The 27,974-nt window shown below is 32.8% G+C and overlaps 1 protein-coding gene across 12 annotated transcripts in view; it reads right to left on the bottom strand.

Moving 5' to 3' along the window:
- SRPK2 (SRSF protein kinase 2) overlaps positions 1 to 27,974 on the bottom strand; it is a 272,571-nt gene that overhangs the window by 92,794 nt on the left and 151,803 nt on the right. For all 12 annotated transcript variants that reach the window (XM_051961714.1, XM_051961707.1, XM_051961713.1 and 9 more), the window contains one exon: positions 7,940 to 8,091. In XM_051961714.1, coding sequence (XP_051817674.1) covers positions 7,940 to 8,091 — 152 coding nt within the window. The remainder of the gene's footprint in view (positions 1 to 7,939; positions 8,092 to 27,974) is intronic.

Raw genomic sequence — 27,974 nt, 5'->3', positions numbered from 1 at the left:
TCACTGCTTCCAATAAACCAGGTGGGTATGGAGACTACATAGAGAACAGAAAAGCTGGTACACATTTATCTTCTCTTACTTGTCAACTCTTAGCCTCCTTCTAGAAATTATCAACTGAACTAAAAGGTAACAGATACCCAGAAATCTTCTCCCTGCTCCCTGGAATCCACTGCAATAGCTGAGTAAGAGCTAACTAATCTCAAAAGTATCTAAAATGATACTTTTTTTTTTTCATTTACATTACCTTTAAATGGTCAGATATACGTCTAATCAATTCTTGGTTCTTTTCACTCCTTTATTGATGAAGCCCTACTATTATTCTGGCCTAGATTTTCTCTTACACCAATTGAAATAAATAGGAAAATTCATTTCATTGCAGCACTCATATATGAATAATTCCTGGGACCAGATGAATGAAGAGTCCTAACAAATATTTTAAAATTTTTATCACTATTGGAATATAGAATTCAAAATCACAAAACTGGAATTAATCTTTCAGAAGTTCTTTAATCAATCTTACTTCCTTCAACCAGAATTACAGCTAAACTACTCTCAGAAAAAATGCGAACCGGTAAATCCAGACTTATTTAGTTAATATACACTCTAAGGTTAAAAAATCTTTAGCTTTAAAATTATATATGGCAACATTATGCATTTTTTCATAGAAAATTAACATATTAGTCATACTAAAGGTATATGAGGGCCAAAGAGTACACTAAGACAAAGCACATATCTTGCTTAAAAGAGCCAATTAATATCTTTGGGGCCTCAGTTTTTTTCATTAAAAAAAAGTCTTAACTCAAACTTTCTCATTATTATGACAATTAGGAGGAGTATAAACACAGAGGGCACAGGTATTATGATGAAATTGAAGGGTGGAAGAAAGGGAAAAGGAGAAGTGGAATGGTACAAATTATCTGCCATTAAAAAAGAGAGAAGAAAAAGTATTTACAATGGAGGGGAAGAGGAGGAAAATGGGGAGAGTGAGTGAACCTTACTCTTGTCAGAACTGGCTCAAATAAGAAATAATATACATACTCAATAGGGGTATAGAAATTTATATTATCCTAAAGGAAAACAAGAGGGGAATGATATATGGGAAGGGAGAAGAGGTTTTTTTAAAAGTGAGGGTATATTGATCAGTAGCCAAACACTTTTGAGGAGGGGATAGGATAAAAGGAGAGAGAATAAATGGGAGGAAATACAATTAGCAATGGTAATTTAAAAAAAAAAAAAAAACTTTTCAAGGCAAATTTCTCTAATAAGGCCTCATTTCTCCAACATAGAGAGAACTGAGTCAAATTCAAATTTATTTTAAAAAATAAGTCCCGTCCCAATTGATAAAATGATCAAAAGATATGATCTGTGCCCAAAGGGCTATAAATTCATGCATATCCTTTGACCTAACACCCCCGCTATTAGGCATAAATGCCAAAAGAGCTTTGAAGAAAAAAAGAAAAGAAAATCATTTATATATACAAAAAATATTCATAGCAGTTCTCTTCTCAGGGCAAAAACATTGGAAATGGACAGGATGCCCAGCAATTGGGGAATGGATCAAATAAACTGTGATATGTATTTGTGATGGAATATCATCATTCTCTGGGAAATGATGAGCAAGATGCTCTCAGGGAAAAAAAAAAACTGGAAAAATCCTTGAACAACAAAGTGAAATGCAATACATACAAAGTAACAGCAATGTTTTGGGATGACTAGCTGTAAATGACTGTTATTCTCAGTAACACAATCATCCACAACTACTCTAAAAGACTTGTGATAAAAAATCTTATCCATACCCAGAGAAGGAACTGATTGTGTTTAATACAAATTGAAGCATTCTCTTTCTTTTTTTTTAATTTAATTTTTTAATTGTGGGTAGGGATAAGGGAGAGAATCCAGAACTCAAACATCTTAAAAACAAATGTGAAAAAAAAATTTTTTTAATGGAACAGGGGGAAAATATTTTTTAAGTTAAATTAAATTTAAAAAATAAACAAGTCAGACTAGTTGACCTTCAAGATTTTTTTAAACTCTAAAATCTATAATACAGTGATGTTAACAGATAAATCAAAAAAGAAAATCCATGGAAGAGTAGATTTTTCCCACTTGGATTAAAAGGGGAGAAAATCAGTCACCCCAAACCTAACAGAGTAAGATCTTTGAGAAAAGGGGGTACAGAAAAAGAAAAAGATAGAAAATAAGATTTAATAAAAAGATTGAAATAAATGATCATATTAAATCAAAAGGAAGATGTCAAGGACCAAAGGGACACTAGCATAATAAAACTGACTTACAAACTCAGTGACCTCATCATAAAAATCATTATAGAATGTTGAAGGTATTAACTATTTCACTTTTATCTTTGTATTCCCAGAACTTAGCAAAGTATCTGGCAATTAAATAGCTTTTCACTGATCATAATGCAGAAATAAAAGAGCTATATTCATTCAAAACACAGTAATTTTAAGAAATATGTATCTATCATTTCTCAACTCCAATAGAGTTCCCTAAATACAAAGTTCGGTAAAAATAGGTAAAAGCTGTTTATTTTGTTTTATTTATTGCAACTTTTCAACAACAATTAAATTTCAGAAGTAATCCCCAGATATGAGTAACTAATTGATAAGGATTAATCTTGTCAAGGATTTACAGTAAGAAAAGTATAAAAAAATATGAAAATAATTTATATAATTATGTAAGAAGTTTTTACCTGTTTTTACCAAATTAAGTAAAAATCCCAGTAAAAAGCAATTTAACATTGCTAATGCTATTAGTTATTTCAATTCTTTTTTTGTTTACTTTCTAAGATTTTTCTAGTAAACTATTCTATCATGCAGAAAGTAATAGTTTTGTTTCCTTTTTGCCTGTGCTTAGTCCTTAAATTTCTTTTTTCTTGTCTTATTGTTAGTGCTTCTAGCATAAATACTGAATAATAATAGTGATAAGGAATATCTTTGCTTTCTCTCTGACCTCCTGGAAAGTTGCCTGGCTTCCAATTATATATAAGACTAGTTCAATCACTTGAAGAAAAAAGCTAAGTAAAGCTAGGTGTGTATATTCCTAGTCTTACTGGTGTTTTCAAAAGGAACAGATGCTATAACTTGTCATTTTTTTTTTGCATTAATTACTATCATTATTTTTTGTTGTTATTAATATGATCAATTATGTTTACAGTTTTCCTAATCAATGCTTATTCCTACCAATCCTGAATTCCTACTATAAGTTTAATCTGGTTATCATGTATAATTTTTGTGATACATTGCTACAGATCCCTTAATGATATTTAAAATTTTTACATTATTCTTTAGGGATATTGATCTGTAGTTTTTTTTCTATTTACACTCTGGTTTAGATAGCAAGGCCGTACTTGTGTCATGGAAGGAATTTAATAGGTGCCTTGAATTTCTTATTTTTGTAATCAGCTTATGTAGTAGTAATATTAGAAATGTTTTTAAGTGTTTAGCAGAAATCACTTTATAAATCCATATAATCTTTTTTCTTTAAAAATTCATTTATGTATTGTAAAACTTATTTTCTAAGACAAGGTTATTTAAGTTAATATAGGCACTTTAATTTTTGTAAACATCATTTTACTGGCATATAATTGGGGAAAATAGTTCCTAATAATTTCTTTTATTTCTTCTACATTGAATATGAAAATTTTCCTTTTTCAATTTTAAAACTAGCAATTTCTCTTTTTAAATCAAATTAGATAATTATCAATGATTCATTGATTTTATTCATTTCTCCCCAACATACCAATTTCAAATTTTATTTATTACATTAATGGCTTGTTTCCCATTTAACTAATCTGTCTTTGGGTGTTCAGAATTTCTATTTTAGTGCTTAATTGAGGATTTTTAATTTGTTGTTTTTCAAGAGTTTTTTTTCCCAGTTGTAAATGCCCAATCCAGTGAACTGCTTGATTTTTTTAACTGAAGAAAGTTTTTAAACATGTAAGATTTCCTCTAAGTACTGCTTTGACTACATCCTCAATTTTTGGTATATTGCCTCATTTTTGTTATCATCTTTAATGAAATATGAATTGTTTCAATGATTAGACCTATTTATTCTTTAGGATGAAATACTTTAATTTTCCATTAATTTTTCAACTTTACTACAAAAGCACTTTATTAAATTTTTATTGTATAGTGGTCCATAAAATTGCATTTAATGTTTCTGCTTTTTACAACAATTTGTGAAAGTTTTTGACCTGATAACATGGTCAATTTTTGTAAAGCTCCTACACATAATTTATTAACATTCAACTCCCATTTTATCTTTTTGAGAAGTCTCTTTTATCTAACCTTTTCCTGACATTTTACTCAGATTCTTAATTAATTTTTTATGTTTTTGCTTAGGTATATAGATCTGAGAGGTTTAAATTAAGGTCCCTAAATACTATACATTTACTATTTCTCTTCTCTTCACCACAGAATCCACCTCTCTATGTGGTAGTTGGTCAGTCTTTGATGGTTATAGTACTGAGGAAGGGTAGCCCCTTCTCCACAGTGATTTCTCCACAGGGGCTGGACTAGAAGCAAGCCTACTGGTCTGGGAGACATTGATACTTCCAAAATTCTGGGAGTTTGGATTCTGGGATATCTCTGTTAGGGTTACAGTAGAAATGGTGATTAAGATGCTAATGACAGACTTTCTGGCACTTTTTTTTTTTTATGTATATCTCTGAGTGCCCTACTGCTTCAGACAGGTTGGCCTTCCTGCCCTGAAATGCCTGGCCCCTTATTCACATAGGATGTATCCTCTCAGTCCAATTCTGTCATTCTTCTAACTCATTAAATGCTAATTGCTCCCTATCATGTCCAGAATCTAATACAAAATTCTCTGATACTCAAAACCTTTTTAAAACTTATTTCCATCACCACTTTCTAGTTGTCTAGGATGGTTAGCAATGCAGTATCAACATGCAGGAAAGTCAAGTATCGATTAAGGCTAGCAGATTTGGTGTTGGCTCTACAGACAGGAGAACCTGAGCTCTAATCCAGTCTCAAATATTTATTGGCTGTGTGACACTGGGCAAGTCATGTAACTGTTTGCCTCAGTTTCCTCATCTGTAAAAGGAACTGATGAAGGAAATGACAATTTCCAGTATCTTTGCCAAGAAAATCCCAAATGAGTTACAAAGAGTCACATGTGACTGAAACACAACTGAATAACAAATAGGCAGAAGTAATAGAAGCATGAGGTCCAGAAAGAAGAAGAATCTGCTCACTATGGAATAGGAATTCCAGATGGTAGAAAATGGTAGGAATAGATAGGATTGGAATGGGATAAATTATAGTAAAGGAGAATAATGAGAGACGAGAGTGCAGGAAAATATTCTTTGCTTCTACATGACTGCTAATAGATTAAAAGAAAAATAGGGAGAGAAACAGAAGGAACTATTAAAGGCAATATATAAGAGAAGCAGATGAATTACAAATTTTAAATCTCTAAGAAGGATTGCAAAGGGCATAAATGTCCTACATGAATTTCCAGAGGTGATTAGTACTTTCTGGGCCTAATACATTATTTCCACAGCCTTCTGCCCTTTGAATCCATTCTCACTGTTTTCTACAACCTCTTTGATTATATCTACATTCCCATAATCCCAAAGCTCCTCCAGGCTCAACATTTTCAACTACCTATTATATACTTCTACTTAGATAGTCTGTTAATCCCCTGACATTTCAGAAATGAAAATCCTCTTGCTTTTCTGTCCTCCAAAATTATTCCTTCTGAAGTTTCTTGATTTTGTTTAATGGCACTACTAGCCATCAATTCTTATAATTTTAGAATTATATTTGACTCATCCAACTTTTTTATCTATTTAATCAACTGCTAATTTTTCTCGTCTACTTTTATAATGTCTTTTCCACTTAAACTCTCTTTTTCATTCCTATTCTAACTTGTCTAGTTGAAATTCTTTCATTTTTTAACTTAAATTACTGTAAAAATCCTCTGACAATCTTCCTTCCAGGACATGGATTCTGCATTCCACCCTTCATATTAGCTCTCAAGCCAAAGCAGAGACTCTCCTCACATTCTTATTTTGCCATCTTCAATCTCCATTCCTAAGATGGACTCTACTATTTCAACCCCATTTTTTGAGGGGGGAAAGCAGGGAAGGGGTCAGTCCCTTCCATTCATTAAGACCCGGTTTAGATGTCACCTTCATTGAGCTAAAAAAAAATTCAACAATCCCAAAAGAAATTAATTTCTGCTGCTTCTAATTTCTCATGAATTCTGAATGGGCTTTCGTTCATACTAACCTTAAATATCAGGGTAAGTTTGTATATATCTTCCCTCACCCATTTCAGTCTATAAGTTCCTTGAGAGCTAGATCTGTGGCATACCTGTTCTATATAGTCAATGCCTACCAGATACAAATGTGGTGAATTAAATAAAAAATTAAGTGTTTTCATATTGGATTTAACATATATTTTAATATGTATATAACACATATTGGATTGCTTGGCATCTAGGGGGGGAGGAAAGGAAAAGAGGGGAAACACAAGGCAATGCAAGGATAAATGTTGAAAAATTATCCATGCATATGTTTTGAAAATAAAAATGATTTTAAAAAATCAGTGTCTTCTATTCACTTTGTGGATGATCTATATACCAAGATGGATTCTGATCTTGGGGCCATATAAGGATTGCATTTATTTTGTGTTCCTTACCTTTCTACTCGGTAAGGAAGAAGAAAGTTAAATGCTAACTAACTTGATAATGTACTATTTATTCAAAAAGTATCCTCACTAGCTAAGAAGAGCCTGAACCTGGAATAATGAAATAACAGCACAGACAATCAGAACTTGAGCCAAAAGTTAAGAAAATCAATTATGAACTTATCTGATTCCAACCTATTACATATTAAAAGCTTAATATAGATAACTGAGATTTGATTTAGAGGACACAACTATCAAGTTTAACTCTTTATTCATGGAATTCTAAAAATTAACTCTCCTATTAAATTACATACATTAAACAACATATCAAGATAATTTAATCTTAGTCTTGCTCACAAAAATGCTTTTACTGATTTTAGAATCAATATTATACTCTTGGAATTCTATATAATAAAAGCTCTTTAAAGAGAATTTCTACATGTTCTGTAAAACTGAAGCTGAAGCTATTGTCTCATATTATCATCAAATTCCTTACTCCAGGAAAAACATGATGAAACTTTCCATGATTTTATTTTCAAGAAAATTTTTTCACCACAAATTAATATGTAAAGGAGGCAGAGAGCAAATTTTGAAACACAAAATGTTTCCCTTTCTTCCTTAGCTATCAGGAAACAAAAAGGCAAATTCAGTGCCCAACCATAGTAATTAGCTCATTTCAAATGTTAGGTAATGGTTACTTGTTGTGCTCCTATTATTATAGGGTTTCTTGTTTTTCTCTTCTTGTTTATATTACTTTTCAGTGGAAAATGTCATGGAAAATCCTTTTAAAAGAAGCAGGATATACACTGCACATACAAACACATAAATTCCATCTTTGCTTTGTTCTCTAATTTTTCTTTATCCCTGTCTTTAAGTTTTAATTTGATTAGACTAATCGAGAATAGAAAAATAAAGAGATAACAGGAGAAAAAAGTTATATTAAAATGTTCAGAAATTTAAAGAAGTCAAATATATATTCTTCTCACTTGTCCTTGTCATTTTTTACCAAAGAATTTTATAACCTATGTATAACTGAACACAGAGTAAATCACTATGATAAATTATGAAGTAATTCTACAAAGAATAGGAAATATTCTTAAGACTTTAAATTGATGCTAAAACAAAGAAACTAATTTTAAAATATCAAAGACATTTACTACAAAACTCATACCCCAACAACCCATCAAAATTCTCCTTTAATGAAATATAGGAAAATAATTTTAGAAAACAAACATTGTAAAAATTTAGCAGTTCATATTTGAGTTAACCTTTGCAGTAATCTGCAGGGTCTTCTTGCTCTTCATCATCAGATCCCAGAATTTCCTCTTCTGGTTCTGGTGGTGCTGGTTCTGGTAGAGGTGGTGGTGGAGGTGGTGGTGGTGGAGGGGGTACAGAGGGAGCTTTTTGTTGCGGCTCCGGCCTAAAAATAGGAACAACATATATATATTATTTTCTCATGAATACACCTGGGAAGTTAAGAAACAACAATAAAAAAAATTTTAAACCCTACCTGAAAATTATGAGATGTCACTTGTAACAGTTTTGTTGTAAATCATGTGCTTTTGTAGTGATTTTTTTTTCACTGAAAAGTCAAGATCCTGATAAGCTAACAGTCAGAAAATTGAAGTAAAATATTCTACAGCACCAAAAGATACCAAAAAATGTTTGATTCTCACCTAAGAGAGAAGGCAGCTAAGTGGTGCAGTAGATAAATCACTAAGCATGGAATCAGAAAGAAGTGAGTTCAAACCTAGCATCAGACTCTTACCAATTGTGAGCCCCTGGGCAAATCACTTTCCTCAACTATGAAATGAGGATAGCAAGAGCATTTATCTAGCATATGAGTTGTAAGGATCAAAACACGCCCTTAGAAACTCCTCAAATATCATAGCCTCCCAATTCATCAATATCAAGTCCCATGATCCCCACCTTTACTTGTCTTCATTAGCACATGAGGATAGTGACCATCACCTGTAATTGCTATACATCAGTTCTGATACAGTTCTCTCTGATCACAATATTCTCTATTTCCACCTCTCTCTCTTACTTATTCCTTATTAATCTATTCTTTTTCCCGACTGAAACTTCCAAGCCCTCTATCCCTATACCTGCTTTCCTAAAATTCATTATCCATTTCTTCTCTTCCCAGTTTTAACCCTCTACTTCAACTAGGTAGAGTCCTCTGTCATCATTATCTCCCTTGACTTTTCTCTCTCTCTTCATGGTTTTCCTTATTTTCTACCCATATTTTCTTCCGACCTTCTCCCTTCTTTATTCCCATATGTTGCTAAAGTTGCTTCAAGAATTCAGTAAACAACTATTGACTGGATCTACTAGAATATTTTCGTTGTTGTTGTTCAATCACTTCAGTTATGTCTGACTTTTCATGATCCTTTGGGGTTTTCTTGGCAAAAATATTGAAATGGTTTGCCATTTCTTTCTCCAACCATTTTACAGATGGGTAACTAAGGTTATGCAACTAGAAAATATCTGAGAGAAGATTTGAACGTGATGATGAATCTTCCTGTGTCCATGCCCAGTGTTCTATCCACTGCCCCACCTAGCTATCCTGAATATTATGTTACCTGAGGTCAACTGGGTCCTTAATAATATGCAACTTTTATTCTCTCCCTGTCATATTCCTCTTAATCACTGTTCTAAACCTCTTCTCTCTTCAAACCATGCTCCTAAAACAATTAGGAAAAAAAAGCAGTTCATTTTGAGTTCTCTATTTTCCATTGTGTACCACAAAAATCGAGTCCTCTTTTCAAAGATACCATTCTATATTTGTCTCCTTGCTCCCATCTCTTAGATCACTGCTTTTTAAGCTTCTCTTCTATTTTCATCTACTAGCAGCTCCTTCACTTCTAAAAACAAACACCCTCAAGCTTCCCAAGATTAAAACAAAAACCCACAACCTTCAATCATTCCCTTTCCTTTTACAACTAAATCCTAGGAAGAATTATCTATATTCTTTACCCCCACTTCCTTATCTTTCACTTGTTTCTCATTAATATTTCCAACATTATTTCTTTCTGACATACTGGACTGGAACAGCTGTCTCATGGTTAAGAAAAATTTTGTAATTATTAAATCTATCCTCAATACTCATCCTTTTCTCTCACTGCCTGCCTTCTTCTGTGACATTGCTCTCCCCTAGTTTTTGACCCCATCTGTAAAGCTACTTTTCAATTTGGAAAGTGACAAACCATTTCTAATATCTAGATGATCCCAAAGATTATGTCATGAACCCTCATCTATGTACTACCCCATCCATGACCTTGTCACCTGCCGTGGTTTTAATTACTGACTCTCAAGACAGAACACAGAAAATGAAGGAACAGCAATAAATCACTTTCAAGTTATATAATTAAAGGTTCCAAAAGAATTGGTATCATAATTCAAATATCATTCTGATTTTTATGGTAGCAATGCAAAAAAAGTTATTCTTTTTTTAAATGAAAAAAAAAAAACTGGCCAGCTCTTTCCACCCTTAGGTGGAATGCTAAAAATAGAAGATGTGGAGTTCAGAATAGAAATTGCAGCAGTCATGCTGTTTTCCTGAAAGAAAAGTATGGATTCCAAAGGCATAAAAGCAAAGTACCTATGACCTAAATATGGAAAAGATGGGAAGAAAGTCTACTTGGCAAGTTTGTTTCATCAGAAATATACTAAAAATTAAATGTTTCCTCCCAATTTAGCTAGTTATACATAAAATATTATTTTCTGAATTAGTCATTACAAGATGCAAAGAATGTTATAAAAAATCATAATGAGAATAAAATCCACAAAAGAGAATATAGGATTTTTATTTAAAGCCCGAGAGTAACATTTTAAGATACCTTTCATATAAAGTCAAAATGTAAGCATTTAGATTGACCAAAAAATTGATTAAAAAAACATAAAATGTTTGAAAATAACCCAGTTATGTAATCCTGCACATATCATATAATCTCTTTGGGTTTCTATTTTCTTATTTGTAAAATGAGAAGGTTAGATAGGATAGTCTCAAAGGTCTGTTACAATTTTAGAAATTAAATTCCATCAATATTTAGTTTTTATAAAGAGCATGTAGAAACATCTCTGATGGGAAAGTCAATTAACATGTTTGCGTCAGTTCCCCATTGTTAATTTTTTTAAAATTTTATTGCAGCTCTTTTCTTTTACATCAGAGATATTTCTATGTATGTCATTTTGCTGAACACTAGGTGAATTTTCCTTAAAAACCAGTTAAGGAAAACCAATTAACATATCAACCATATCTAAGAACATATACAACACACACAGATCACCACAATAGACCCCTAGACCACTACTTCCCCAAAGAAAGAAGATACATGTAAGAATGCTTTAAATAACAAATTTAAATAATTGCTGAATAAATTCACTCCCTGGTTCCAGCTCAACTCAAGCTACTTCCCCACTGGGCAACTACTGCTGCCAAGACTAAGATTCTAGTCTATGCAAATACACACTTAAAAATAAGAGTTCATAAATCCCCTTAATAATCGGTTAGAAGACATAATTAGCTCAAAGCAAAATATACTTTAAGCATTGGCTTTTAGGTTTTACATGTACAATCATATTAAATATATTTCCATATTAGTCATGTTATTAAAAAAAAGAATCAGAACAAAAGAGAAAACCTACAAGAAAGAAAAAGCAGACTCCATAGTTCTTTCTCTGAATATGGAAAGCATTTTCCATCATAAGTCTTGTGGAATTTTCTTAGATTGCTATATTGCTAAGCGCTAAGTGTACCATAGTTGATCATCACACAATGATATTCTCCTGGTTCTGTTCACTTTATTTGGCATCAATTCATGTAAGTTTTTCCATGTTTTTCTGAAAGGTGCTTGCTAATCATCTTTTATAGCATAAAGGCATTTCATTACATTCATAACATATTCAGAGATAATATAACTTGTTCAGCCCCAATTTGATTGGCATTCCTCAATTTCCAATTCATTGCCACAAAGAGAGCTACTAGAAATATTTCTGTACAGTTGGGTCTTTTTCCTCTTTTTTATGTTCTCTTTAGAATACACACATAGTAGTGGTATTGCCAGATCAAAGGATATGCATAGTTTTTATAAGTTCTTTGTTCATAATTCCAAATTACTCTCCAGAATGGTTGGATCAGTTCACAACTCCACCAACAATGCATTAATATTCCAATTTTCCCACACTTTATTCAATAGTTAGCATTTTCTGTTTGTGGCAGCCCTTTTTATAGTGGTAAGAAATTGGAAACTGAATGGATGCACATCAGTTGGGGAATGGCTAAATAAGTTATGGTATATGAATATTATGGAATATTATTGTTCTATAAGAAATGATCAGTAGGATGAAAGGACCTTTCAGAAAGGTCTGGAGAGACTTACATGAACTGATGCTCAGTGAAATGAGCAGAACCAGGAGATCATTGTACACCGCAACAAGATTATGTCATGATCAATTCTGATAGAAGGAATTTCTTTTCAAGAGCAAAGTGATTCAGGTCAGTTCCAAAGATCTGTTGATGATGAGAGTCATCTGTATCCAGAGAGAGGACTGTGGGAACTGAGTGTGGATTATAATATAGCATTTTCACTTCTTTTCCTGTTTTTTGCTTGAATTTTATTTTCTTTCAAATTTTATTTTCTTTTTGATCTCATTTTTCTTATGCAGCAAGATAATTATATAAATATTTATACCTATATTAGGTTTATATATGTTTATCATGTTTAACATATATTGGATTATTTAACATGTAGGGGAAGGGATGGGAAAAAGGGAGAGGGAAACGGTGGAACACAAGGTTTTACAAGGATCAGTGTTGAAAAATTGCATGTGTTTTTAAAATAATAAGCTTCATTCAAAAAAAATAGCATTTTCCTTTTCTGTTAGATATGAGGTGGTTCATCACAGTTGTTTTCAGTTTGCATTCCTTTACCCATAGTGATTTAAAGCACTTTTTCATGTTACCCTTAGTATTTTTAATTACAAGTTTCATCTCCTATTCCAGGATCATTTGAGAATAGTATATAATAAGAACTTTCTAATATGAGATTTGGCATTAAAAATAATTTTCCACAGCTACAGCAAAGCCATATTCAAGTAAACCTAAAATTTTCATACTCAGTGAAGTAGTCTGGTATAGTGGGAAAAAATACTGCATAATTCATCTTAGCCCCTGCTTGATGGCCAACTAATTGTATGATTTTGGAAGTTTTCCAATCTCTAAAACAAAGCTTCCACTTATGAAAAATAGTTGTAATACATACAATAATTCCCTCAGATAATTATAAGAATTGAATGAAATCACACATAATAAATTCTATGTATTAAGCACTAAATGAGTATTGAAATTATCAGTGGGAAAGCATGAACAATAATTACCAAAGATGCAGAAAATATACATCCAATTTTTAAAATGACTTTTTTCATATTTCCACAATATTTTCTGAAAAATGAAAAAAGCCACCATCACCACACAAGTTCTATATTCAGAAATTCTCATAATACTGTCACTTGCCTTAAGGTCAATATTTTAGTTCCAAAATTGAGATATTAAATATTTTGCCCTTTTATTTAAAGGGATTAACATTTTAAAATTTAACTATACATAATAATTATGCATAATGTAGGACCTGGATTTAAGGTCCTATACAAGAATCTTTGATACCTCATCACAGCATGCAAAAGCAAACTTTGGATCTCACTGGCTACACAGAAGACAACAAGGTCAGGGTGGTTTTATCATGCCAGAAGGGGTTGGCAGTCTAAAAGAAATAAAATAGTAATTCTACTGACAACCACTTTGTAAGAAAATATTAATATACAGTAATACAAAAATAAAAAAAAATTTTAATGGCCTTCAATACTTTTTTAACCCTCTCATTACCATATAGTGACAAGTAGAGGGGGAAGGAAGAAAAGAAACTAAAGTCACACAATTTTTATTACTCTCCCTGTTTAAATAGCATCAGAGGTAGGATTAAAACATGAAATCTAATAGTATTCCAACCTAGGAATACTAGAATTCCAGCTCCTTCTTTGTATCCATTTCACACAATGCTTCATGAGCTCAAGATTCTGAAAATGAAATAAGTCTGATTTCTGAAAACCAACCATTCCTAAGTGAAAAGAGTTTTCATTAGTAGACTACTTAATTATGAATTATTTGGCTATAAAAAACAAGAATTAAATAAAATGAAAAATCCTTCTCAGTCTTAATCAGTTTCCCCATCTGCTTCTGAAGTGACAGTGGCAGAATACTAGACATTAAGGGCAGAGGTACTAAAAATATCAAATTGAATGATGATACTCAAAATGTGCATTTTTCTGAGTTAACATAATATTGAAAGACTTAAAATTCAGCATTGTCACTATAAACTGTACAAAAGAACGTTGCACCTAAGAGATGTGACACACAAATGCTCTCCAAAGAGGCAAAGGAAAGAGTTAGAAGAGTTTTTATCCCATGACTGAAGGTAGGAAGACACATTCGTAATAATGAAAATCTTGTATTGCAAAGCTCACAAAAGGTTCATGCAAAAAAAATTAGGAATTACAATTTATATAATTATGTAAAAGAAAGAAAAGGTAGGAAAAATTCTGTGAAAAATGCAAAGAATCCTGCAAATTAAGTTTGAAGAAATTAATACTCATTGCCTCAAATACATAGATGCCAAAAAGTAAGTATGAAGATAAATATGTTAAAAAGATTATTCACATTGAAACTATTTCTAGCCATATGAAAAGATGCTCCAAGTCATTATTAATCAGAGAAATGCAAATTAAGACAGCTCTGAGATACCACTACACACCTGTCAGACTGGCTAGAATGACAGGGAAAGATAATGCAGAATGTTGGAGGGGATGTGGGAAAACAGAGACACTAATACATTGTTGGTGGAATTTTGAATACATCCAACCATTCTGAAGAGCAATTTGGAACTATGCTCAAAAAGTTATCAAACTGTGCATACCCTTCGATCCAGCAGTGTTACTACTGGGCTTATATCCCAAAGAGTTCTTAAAGAAGGGAAAGGGACCTGTATGTGCACAAATGTTTGTGGCAGCCCTCTTTATAGTGGCCAGAAACTGGAAACTGAGTAGATGCCCATCAATTGGAGTATAAATTGTGGTATATGAATGTTATGGAATATTATTGTTCGGTAAAGAAATGACCAACAGGATGATTTCAGAAAGGTCTGGAGAGACTTACACTAACTGATATTGGGTGAAACGAGCAGGGCCAGGAGATCATTATATACTTCAACAACAATACTATATGATGATCAATTCTGATGGGCCTGGCCATCTTCAGCAATGAGATGAACCAAATCAGTTCCAAGGGAACAAGTTCATTACTGTAATGCAATACTGTAATGAACTAAACCATCTACACTCAGCGAAAAAACTCTGGGAGATGACGATGAACCACTACATAGAATTCCCAATCCCTCTATTTTTGCCTGCCCGCATTTTGGATTTCCTTCACAGGCTAATTGTATAATATTTCAGAGTCCGATTCTTTATGTACAGCAAAATAATGGTTTGGTCATGTATACTTATTTTGTATTTAATTTATACTTTAATATATTTAACATCTACTAATCATCCTGCCAGCTAGGGGAGGGGGTGAGGGAAAGGAGAGGAAAAATTGGAACAAAAGGTTTGGCAACTGTCAATGCTATAAAATTATCCATGCATATAACTTATAAATAAAAAGCTATTAAAAAAAATAAAAAGATGATTCACAAAGAAGGAATAGGAAAGGACAAAATCTTCATCAAGTTACAGCATGAATTCTTACTTTAAAAAAAATATTATGTATATGTTGGACACTGGACTTTTCCAGTCTCATTAATAATGCAGGAATCATTTACAAATTTTTACAGTCAGATCTTCCAATTGAAGAAGCAAAGGGTTTAGGGATCTGGACCTTGGGGTCAAGAAGACTGGGGTTCAAATCCAACACTATCAGCTGTATGGACCATCAATTTTGGACAAGTTACTTCCCTTCTCTATGCCTCAGTTTCCCAATGTTTAAAATAAAGTGGTTCTAATAGACTCTACGATCCTTTAAAGATATAAATCTATGATTCTCTAATCTTATATGAAAAAAAGTATGATCTAAAACTGAAACAACTCAACCCTAAACTATTTATACAAATAACAGAGAATGAAAATGGGATTTGGAAAGCACAGATAGTATCTACTATAATCATTAAAATTATTTTATACAGAATTTTAAAATGTAAAACAATACCAATAACAAGGAAAAGCAAAACCACTTAAAAGAAATTTCATAGAAAAAACCCACAAACAAAAACAAATAAAAAATATCACTTGACTTACTTGCCAGAAAAAGAGGAAGATGGAGGATAAAAACAAGACAATCATCATTTCACTTTTAAGAAGAATATCACTTAAAATATTTGGGAATCTACCTTCTAAGGAAGGGAGGATCAGGAACTATATGAGCAAAACTACAAAACACTTTCCACACAAATAAAAGTCAGATCTAAGCAAATGGAAAACTATCAAGTGCTCTTGGATAGGTCAAGCAAATATAGCAAAGATGACAATATGACCTAAACTAATCTATTTATTTAGTGCTATACCAATCAAACTCCCAAGAAACTATTTTACTGATGTAGAAAAAATAACAAAATTCATCTGAAAGAACAACAGGTCAAGAATTTCAAGGGAATTAATGAAAAGAAAAGCAAATAAATGTGGCCTATACCAGATCTAAAACTAAATTATAAAGCAACAGTCATCAAAACCATTTGGTACTGGCTAAGAATAGAACAGTTGATCAGTGGAATAGGTTAAGTTCACAGAACAAAATAATCAATGAATATAGCAATCTAGTATTTGACAAACTCAAAGACCCTAGATTTTGGGATAAGAATTCACTATTGTAGAGACCTAAAACTATATTACAGAATAGTGGTTATCAAAACCATTTGGTCCTGGCTAAGAAATAGAGTAGTCAACAGTAGAACAGGTTAGGTTCACAGGACAAAATAATCAATGATTATAATAATCTAGTGTTTTGACAAACCCAAAGAATCCAGTTTTGGGGATAAGAACTCAATATCTGACAAAAACTGCTAGGAAAATTAGAAACTAGAATGGCAGAAACTAAGCATTGACCCACACATAACACCATATATCAAAATAAGGTCGGAATAGGTTCATGATCTAGACATAAAGAATGATATTACAAACAAATTAGAAGAACATAGGATAGTTTATCTCTCAGATCTGTAGAGGGGGAAAGAATTTGCAACCAAAGAAGAACTAGAGATCATAATTGATCACAAAATAGATAATTTTGATTATATTAAGTTTAAAAGGTTTTGTATAAATAAAACTAATGCAGACAAAATTAGAAGGGAAACAAACTGAGAAAACATTTTTTACATTCAAAGGTTCTGATAAAGGCCTCATTTTCTAGAGAATTGACTGAAATTTATAATAGTTCAAGCCATTCTCCAATTGATACATGGTCAAAGGAAATGAACAATTTTCAGATGAAGAAATTGAAAACTATTTCTAGTCTTATAAAAAGATGCTCCAAATCACTATTGATCAGAGAGATGCAAATAAAGACAACTCTGAGATACCACTACGCACTCTCACATTGGCTAAGATGACAAAAAACAATAATGATCAATATTGGAAGGGATGTGGAGAAACTGGGACACTGATACATTGTTAGTGAATGGATCCAACCATTCTGGAAAATAATTTGGAACTATGCTCAAAAAATTATCAAACTGTGCATACCCTTAGCCCCAGCAGTGTTTCTACTGGGATTATATCCCAAAGAGATCTTAAAGGAGGGAAAGGGACCCACATGTGCAAAAATGTTTATGGCTGCCCTTTTTATAGTGGCAAGAAACTGGAAACTGAGTGGATGCCCATCAATTAAAGAATGGCTAAATAAATTATAATATATGAATGTTATGGAATATTATTGTTTTCTAAGAAACAATCAACAGGATGATTTCAGAGAGGCCTGGAGAGACTTACATGAACTGATGCTAAGTGAAATGAGCAAAACCAGGAGATCATTATATATGGCAACAAGAAGACTAAATGATGATCAATTCTGATGGTCCCAGCTCTTTTCAACAATAAGATGATTCAAACCAGTGCCACTTGTTCAGTAATAAAGAGAACTATCTACACTCAGAGAGAGGACCATGGGAACTACAGAGCATTCTCACTCTTCTCTGTTGTTGTTTGCTTGCATTTTGTTTTCTTTCTCAGTTTTTTCCCTCCCTTCTTGATCTGATTTTTCTCGTACAGCAAGAAAACTGTACAAATATGTACATATGTTGGGTTTAACATATCGTTTAACATATCTAACATGTATTGCATTACCTGCCAGCTAGTGGAGGGGGTAGGGAGAAGGAAGAGAAATTTTGGAAAAAAAAAGTTTTGCAAGGGTCAATGTTGAAAAATTACCCATGCACATGTTTTGTAAATAAAAACCTTAAATAAAAAAAAAAAAAGAAGGGCATCACTACAAAGCCATGTACAAAGAAAATTTTGCAAGACATGCAGTTAGACAATCATTCTGAGGACAATTAAAGATGAAAATGAAAGGGAGGCAAATAGAAGGAAAATGTAAACATTTTTATATGTAAAGATTTTTATAACAATCGTTTTTCAGCATCAAGAGCTTCCTTCCATACTCTAACGTTATATATGCTTTTAAAGAAGTAGAAATGGTACCAAAGAGAACAAATATGGGGGGAAAAAAACCACAAAATCTGAGCAAGTATAGTTAGAAAAGATTCACAACATAGACAAGACAATTGGAAAGACATGATAGATTGATTTACAAAATATCTGAGAGGAAAAAAAAGAGGGAAAAACTTCAACCTTTTTAATAAACCTCAAAAGACATATATACCTACTTTTGCATCTATATGAAATTTCTGTCATTCATTTAGATGTGTGCATACATACAAGACATTAACAATAACAGAATTGATAGAGAACTTGCTATCTTTCTTAAATGACAGTATAACACTAATATAATAATAATATAACAGAATTTGTATAGCATATTAATATTCACAAAGTACTTCACAAATATTATTTTATTCTCACAAAATCCCTGAAAGGTAGTTACTATTATTATCCTGCTTGTGCAGGTGAGGAAATTGAGGTAAACCAAGGTTATGTAACTGCCTTCTTTAAAGAAGGCATTCATCCATACATCAGAATTATTCAAGATTCCTTCAAAATCCTCTGATGATGAACACCAAGTAAGAAATTAAATAATACTTAATGTAAATTTGATGAGTATTTTCTCATTGGTGGAAGAAATTCAGTGTAAAATCAAAGTTCAAAAGGAAATCCTTATGAATGGTTAGGTTCTTTCAAATGCTTCTATTTCTAGTAAGAGAGTACTGCTCCTGCTGAAACACTGTAATCTACTGGAAAAGATTCATACCTCATCTTGAATCTGACCATCTACAAAAACAGAATAAAAAAGAATATCTATTGACAAATTATCATTTTGTAGTGGGATGAACAACCAAAACAGACTACTGACCAGTATGGGATAAAGTGTACAAATGGGCCCCTAACCAAAATGAGGGGAGGGCAATGAGGAGAGTTAGGCTGAGGGATTCCAGGAAATGGTAAAACTTCTTTACTGACACCCAGATTTTCCCCAAAACAAAGGCCCCTCTTTTTAATAAAAATATTTTGATGTAAGATTTGTAGTAAAAATAACTATAGTAGGATAGTCCTGACTTAAGTCCAAGCCAGTAGTTCAGATTGAAGACTGAAATGAAATACTGGCAGACTATCTCATAATTAGCAAAAGGAGGTTTACTTAGTTAAAGTAGGAGGAGGATGCTATAAGGCAGGAAAAGAACTTTTAGAGAAGGAAACTATTCAACAAGGATATAACATTGATTCATTTAGACACTGCTACCTTACCTCTATATTGTCCATTCTGATAAATTACAAATTTGAGAGGAGAGCCAGACCGGCTCCTCATGCTTTTTGATTTTGGGTTCTACACAACCAGGATACTACATCAGTGGCCTAAGTCTTTAGCCTTCTAAGCCAAATTGAATTTTAAAGATAAAAAGACTCTTTATGAAAGAAATATATAAAAGAAGATGTGGAAGGATGAAGAATACAGAGAAGTCACTATACAAGGTGAATCCTAAGTAAAAAATTTATGGTAGGATTTAAACAAGAGTCACATAGGATGGACACAGATAAGTTGCGATCTGTATTACTGAAAGGGATAATTAAGTTACTAACAGTACAGACAGACCCCTAAGTGTTTGAACCTATAAATACTATATTCTAAAGATATCTTTATTACCACACTGTGATATTCTCTCTAAAATGTAATGTTTTCTTGTTGGGATTTTCTTGGGGTCTTTGGAGGCAGCCTTCATTTCAGTTCAGTAATCACCACACAAGTAGCCAGAGGTTAAAGTCCAAATCTTTTATGTCTCTTTCCAAGTCTTGTCTCCTTTCCTGGGGCTCAGTTAAGCTTTCTTAGAGGCCTGTCTCTCTCCCTGGGTGCAAGAGCTTAAGCTCCTGCCACCAGTCCTTTGTTTTTCTCTGCTTCTGCCAGCTTCTTGAGGTTCCCTTGAATGTGTCTTGGTTTCTGTGGGGGAGGCAGGAGGACCACCACAGTCTCTCTCTTCCCCTAGTTTTGATTCTGGCTGAGTTTGTCCAAGCTCGTATGGTCTTTTATCAAAGGTGTGAATCTTATAGAACTATACTAAGTACTAAGTACATGTACTGAACTAAAGAACTGTTAAGCACCATGCTAAATAACCACTGTCTCCATCAATTCCACTGACTTAGCACCTTGCTTCAAGTTCTGGCCCATAACACTAGATTATTAGAGGAAAGGAACCACATATTAATATTGATATTCCTGTGACAAACAAAACCAAAAAGTCAAAAGAAAAAAGTTGAATAGAATGATAGTACCCTGAGGCAAAAGAATCAGCAGAATGGTTTCATGGTGTTCAAAAAATTAACAATAAGCATAATTTCCTAAGACATATTTCCTATGAGCAGCACACAAGAGCAGGGGAGGAGGAGGGAAAGAGAGGAGGAAAGCCATCATGTCCTCAAAAGATGAATAGTCAAAGGATATTATCAGCTTTCAAATTAAAAATTCAAATTATCAATAATTATAAAGTTCCTTTAAATCACTAATAATAAATGTCAATTATAACTATGAGATTTTACCTTCTATCTTTCAGGGGCAATGATAATTTTTTAAATGAAAATAACGCAACATTAGAGGTAAGAAGCAAAGAGAGGAAGTATACTTCATTGCTTGCAGTGAAGATGTCTGATTCTAGAAAACAATTTGGGATGACATGATAAAACTTCATTAAATTGAACATGCCCTTTCACCCTCAAGCTGTCTCAATACTAGGAATTTACTAACTGAACAAATTAAAAAAAAAAAAAAAAAAACCCAAAACCTTCTAAGTTTCAAAATATTTACCACTATTTTTTTCCTTTATCAGTCAACAAACTAGAAATAAAGTACATACCCATAAATGAATTAAAAGTTTAAGACTAGCAATGAAGTATTTATTTTACTATGAAAAAAATAAAGATATTGGTGTTGAGTATCACCATTCCTCCCTAAAAATGGTCAATCAACATAATGGAGCTACAATAAGGAAATGGTCAAAAGAACCCACAAACTACCTTAAGCCATTAAAAACTTGGATTTCCTTGTCAAACAAGGGGATGGAATCCAGAGGTAGTGCTGACTTACACTACTAATATTTATAAATACTTTTAAATTATGCAAAGCACTTTAAATGCTTAATCTCAAAATTGAAAGGGGTGTGGGAAAACTGACACTAATGCATTCTTGGTGGAATTGTGAACTGTTCTAGCCATTCCAGGGGGCAATTTGGAACTATGTCTAAAGGGCTATAAAACTATGTATACCTTTCAATCTAGCAGTACTAACTTCTGGGTCTGTATCCCAAAGAGATAATAAAAAAGAAGAAAGGACTGACATGTACAAAAATTCCCCCAATTGGGGAATGGCTGAATAGGTTATAATATATGAATGTAACAGAATATTATTGTTCTATAAGAAATGATGAACAAGCTGATTTCAGAAAAGCCTGGAAAGACTTACATGAACTGATGCTGAATGAAGTGAACAGAATCAGGAGAACATTGTACATAGTAACACCGAGATAATGTAATAATCAGCTATGAGACTTCCTTATTCTCAGTAATATATTGATCCAAGATAATTCCAACAGATTTGGGATAGGAAAAATGCCTCTCTACTGAGAGAGAGAGAAAACTATGGCAAATTAATGCGGATTGAAGCATTTTCACCTTTTTTTTGTTTGCTTTTTCTTTCTCATGGTCCTTCCCTTTTGTTCTGACTTTTTTTTTTTTTTTTACACAATATTACTAATAAGAGGCTACGGCAGGTCTGGTAAAACATACTCCCAGTAAAAAGACCCAATCAGTAGACAAATCCTTATATTTTGTCATGAGACAAAGGGCCAAATGGCTGCCCTTTTAGAGATTCTAAAAGCAAACTCTGACTGAACTCAGTCCTTAGAAGGACAAAATTAGCATTTTACACAGATAGATAATGAGCTAGCCCCAAAATTAATTAGGAATTAGAGCATGAACAAATTACATTTGGGAAATTATATTTTTAATGATCCTAAAACATTCCTAAGGATTGTTGTTGTTTGTCCTTCATTCCTGAAAAGTACCATAACATCGGGGAGGTGTTGCTATGACATACAAGTGAATTGGATTTAAGTGAGGAAGGTGTGTGTGTCACCTGCCTCACTTTCCCCTCCTCCAGAGCTATTTGGGTCCAGTAGAATGACTGGAGATGGCCCTGGATATTATGATAGACTTTGGCCTTTTTAAGCTAAGGTCTTTAAAGCCAGCTTCAGAAGAAGTATAAGCTGTGTTTAAAGTGCCATTTACAGAACAGGCACAAATATGCAATGAAAGATTTTCTGTTCTGGATATTCTCTATAATCACAAAACTATAGAGCCAATAAAATAAAAATATGGGAATGCTTAAAGTTTCTCTAAGAATACATTATTTATTAGGATAAATGATTTAGAACTAAAACCAGTAAAGGTCTAATCTATTATCCAATCAAAGAACAGCACCTTTGTTAAATGATGGTATGAGAATAACATAGAATAAGATTTAGGGGCAGATAGTTGGTTGATAGAGTACCAGCCCTGAAGTCAGGAGAATGCAAGTTCAAATCTGACCTCAGACACAACACCTCCTGTGTGATTCTGAGCAAGTCACTTAACAGCAAGTCACTTAACCCCAACTGCCCTAGCAAAAAATAAATAAATAAATAAATGAAATTAAGATTCAGTTTGTTAATTGCGTATTGAGTACCTAAAAAAGAAACTATACCATTAATAGTACTAATGTTTTAAATAGTAAGATTGTAAAATTACACACAATACATCATCCTGACTCCCCAAAAAGTACCATTTGATAAGAGAACAAATGTATTTAGCACAGAAAACGTAAACTTACTTATATTTACATTTAGAATATTACAACTCACAAAGTGCTTTCTAATTATAGCATAAAGTGTCTAAAATTACAAATGACAAAACTGATATTCAGCATACTTAAATGGCTTACCCACTATCACAAAGTTACTATCATCCAAGGTCCATGTAGTCTTAAGTCCCACAGTTGCTTGTACCATGATTACAGTTATGTCCATTCCTAGGAGATTAAAGGGGAAAATACTCCATTGCTAGATAAAGCCAAGAGTATTCTCCAATTTTCCTAGCTACTATTCCAATGCTCAATCTCTACATGATGGTTATCAATGTGTCATTTTATGCTATCAGTCAACCCACATCAAGAGCTTGGAAGCCTAGAATTCATTTAGTCTAGTTCCCCTCATTATGTAGATGAGGGTATAGATGTCCAAAGAGGTTAAGTAACTTGTACAAATTCACATAAGTAGTAATTAGCAAAGCTGGCATGTAAATTCTGGACTATTTATTCTAAATCTATAATTCTTTTCACTTATACAATGCTACCTGAAACACTCAAATGAGAATATCAACTTTATAATAAAAATTGGCTTAAAGTTTGTAAGGTAATATTTGTAAAAAGGGAATCAAGATAGTCTTCCTTCATTAAGACATTTATTTATAGGCAAACTTAAAATTTCTACTGAAAATAAAAGATGCTAACAAAAGGAATGTTTTTACTTGAAACACAAACTGTTGAACCTTTATGGTTCCAATAATAGTAGTCTTAGTAGGCACTTATTCGTGTTATATCTATTTCTGATTACCACAAGTAGTAGATGGTGAACTGACTAGATCTGATTTCTGTTTCTTTATGTTAATTCGGTATGGAAAGCTTTGTTTGACCAAGTGGTTAAGTGATATAGTGGATATGGCGTTACATGTAGAATCTGTAAGATACAAGTTCAAATGAAGCCACAGATGCCTACTAGCTATGTGACCCAAGCTGATCACTTAATTTCTCAGCCTCAGTTGCCTCATGAGTAAAATGAGAATAGCAATCTTATGATTGGTATGAGGATAAAATAAGATTATTTGTACTTTTCAGAGTCTATGCTCTTCTGTCATGGCCACTGGGAACCCAAGGTGACCACCATGACAAAGCAAACTACGTCAATAACTTAATATTAATACCCCCCCAAATATTTTAAAAGTAATTTTCTGTAACATAATCATGCACCATGGAGCAACACTGAAATTCATCTAGTTTTTTCATCTGCCTTACACAAGTATATAACCACACGTATCTTGAATTTTTAACTGCTAATCTCTAATATTTTGGGAAACAGGAAGTACATTCTCTTTATTATGAGCAATGTCTCTTATGGTTGTGTTTTGCCTCTGTACATATAATCTTCTCATCCTGGAAATGTTCCCCCAGAAACCTGCAGCCTCCTTCTCTCAATGAGTTCTACCCAGAACCTCCATTTTAAGGAAATTCCAAGACAACCACCCTTCATTTTTCTTCTGGAACTGCTTTTGACTACAGATTTCATCATTCCCCTATAGGAATATCTTCTTCCCCTCTCTCAATCTTTTTCTGAATTCAATAATGTATAGTCTTCCTCCTTTGAATTGTAAACTCATAGAGAACAGATAATGCATTTTTGTTTGTATTTTTATCCCCGGTACTTAACAAAGAGCATGGCATTAGGTATATTAAATGCTTAATAAATTAATGACTACTAAGATGAAGTTTAGATCATTTGAATCTCAGCTCATAACTTATTTTATAAGACTGATAAGAAATAAAGGAGACAGAAAAAAACAAGATGAGAAGTATGTGATATTTGTTACTCTCCTGACTTTATCACAATTAACACTACCATAAAAGTTCCATTATTTTCTCAGTATGGGTATTTCCTTCACTCATATAGATTGAAAGAAGACCATTTTAAGAGTCCAGAGAACATTGAAGAAGATATGGGATAAATAAGTAAGTACACAAATGCCCTAATGGTGGAGCTGCAAACTGTTCCAACAATTCAGAAGAACAATATGGAATCATGGCAAAAAAGCAATAAAATTATGTATACTCTTTGACGTTGTAATACAGCTTATTAGGTCTATATCCCAACAAGATAAAAGAAAAAGGAACAATATATATATAACAACAATATCAACAACATTTATATAATGACTATAAAAATATTTATAGTATTAAAAACCCCAATACCAAATTTGAAATTCTGAAAATAAAAGGGTAAGTTGAAAATTTGAAAGTAATAAAACTAATGAATTATTAAATAAAACTAAGAGTTGGTTTTATGAAAAAAAAAAAAGAAAATTTAAAAAACGAAAGAAAAAAATCAAATTGTTAATCTCAAGAATGAAAAGGGAGACCTTTCCACCAATGAAGAGGAAACTGGAGCAATAATTAGGAGTTATTTTATCTACTATATGTCAATAAAATTGGTAACCTAAGTGAAATGGAGGAATACCTACAAAAATACAGATTGCCCAGATTAAAAGAAGAGGAAACAAATTATTTAAATAATTTTAGAAAAAGAAATAGAACAAGATATTAATCAATTCCCTAAGAAAAAATCTTCAGGGCCAGATGGATTTACATGTGGATTGTACGAAACATTTAGAGCACAATTAATTCCAAAATAATGCAAACTATTTGAAAAAATAGGGAAAGGAGTCCTGCCAAATTTGTTCTATGACACAAATATGGTGCTGATACCTAAACCAAGGAGAGTGAAAACAGAGAAAGAAAATTATAGGCCAATTTCCCTAATGAATATTGATGCAAAAATCTTAAATAAAATATTAGCAATGAAATTTCAGAAAGTCATCCTCAGGATAATACATCACAACCAAGTAGGATTTATACCAGGAATGTAGGGCTGGTTCTATATTAGGAAAACTTATCAGCAATATTGACTATATCAATAATCAGACTAACAAAAATCATATGATTATCTCAAAAGATGCAGAAAAAAACATTTGATAAAATCCAACAACCATTCCTATTAAAAACACTAGAGAGTATAGAAATAAATGGAGTTTTCCTTAAAATGATCAGTAGCATTCATTTAAAACCATCAGCAAGCATCACATGTAATAGGGATAAAGTAGTACCATTCCCAATAAGATCAAGGGTGAAACAAGGTTGCCCACTATCACTATTACTATTCAATATCATACTCAAAATGTTAGCTTTGGCAATAAGAGAAGAAAAAGAGATTAAAGGAATAAGAGTAGATAAGAAGGAAATCAAATTATCATTCTTTACAGATGATATGATGGATACTTAAAGAATGCTAGAGAATCAACTAAAAAACTACTAGAAACAATTCACAATTTTAGCAAAGTTGCAGGATACAAAATAATTCTATTTAAACTACCAGTATTTTTATATATTATCAACAGTGTCTAGTAGCAAGAGTTACATACAAGGATACAATTACATTTAACATTACATTTATATTATCTAGAAAATATTTGGGAGTCTATATGCCAAGGCAAAATCAGGAACTGTATGAACACAAATACAGAACACTTTCCACACAAAGAAAGTCAGATCTAATCAACTGGAAAAATATCAAGTGCTCATAGTTAGGCTGAGCAAATACAATAAAAATTACAATACAACCTAAATTAATCTACTTATTTAGTGCCATACCAATCAAAGTAACAAGAAATTATTTTACAGATCTAGGAAAAATAATAACAGAATTCCTCTGTGTTATGAGTTCAAATGTTGGAGTTCTTGTTCTTCTCAAAACACAGCCGGTTTAGCTTAGGACCCTCCAAATATCTCCAAATCCAAAGGTTCTGTCCTTCAGCCTCTGCCTCTGCTTTCTTCAGCCTCCAACCAACACAGAGATGGAATGTCTCTCTTGTCTCCTTCTGGGGAGCTCAGCCACCAACTACAGTGGTGTGAGATGAAGATGAATCTGGTTGTCCACTGAACTCTCCACTTGTAGCTTTATCCTCTGAAAACTCTTCGTCTGCCACCAGCCAGCCAAGTGGAATATATTCTGCCTTGCCTCGGAGAGAGGGCTTCTGGCGTAACTCCACTGAAATCTGACCGAGAGCCTCTGTCTGTTTCTTTTATCCAAGAGGGAGGAATTGTGGGATACGAGAGAGAGGGATTATGGGTTTTCTCCCATAGTGCTCTCTGGCCCAAAGAGCTTTAAGGGAGGTGTGGACTCCCTTAAAGTTAGAAAGTTTACTTTGTGAAGCTGGCACACTTGTGAACTCCAATGAGTAAAGGTGTGAACACAAGCCTTGTATTAATTAGTTCTACTTAGTACCTTGTTTCAGGTTCTGGCCAAAATCTTCTTGTAAGATTAGATCAACTCTAATTAGTTAGCAGTTAGTAAGGATTCCAACATCTCCCCCTTTCTTTTGTTAGATGAAAACACCAAAGGAAATAGGAAATCTAATCAGATTAGTGGGTTTCTGAAGGGGTACACATAAATCCATCAATATGGGCCAGAACTTTGTAACAGATATACATGGTATACATAAATCCACCAATATGGGAGGCATTACACATAATTTACATAAGCACATAGCAATATAACACAGGCTAGTAGTAATGTAACAACATGAATCAACCTGAAAATTTACACATGTCTATAAGTCCTAGAAATAGTCCATAAGGAATCCATTGTCCATTAGTTCATGTGCCAGAAATCCAATAGTTCCTGTAAGCCCTGAAGTACTGCAAAAGTCTCATCAACAATTTTTCATCTTAAAGAATCC

Source organism: Antechinus flavipes, chromosome 5, assembly GCF_016432865.1.
Source record: "Antechinus flavipes isolate AdamAnt ecotype Samford, QLD, Australia chromosome 5, AdamAnt_v2, whole genome shotgun sequence".
Taxonomy (NCBI): domain Eukaryota; kingdom Metazoa; phylum Chordata; class Mammalia; order Dasyuromorphia; family Dasyuridae; genus Antechinus; species Antechinus flavipes.
Note: the sequence above shows the minus strand (reverse complement) of the source record. Positions and strands in the feature narration are given on the sequence as shown.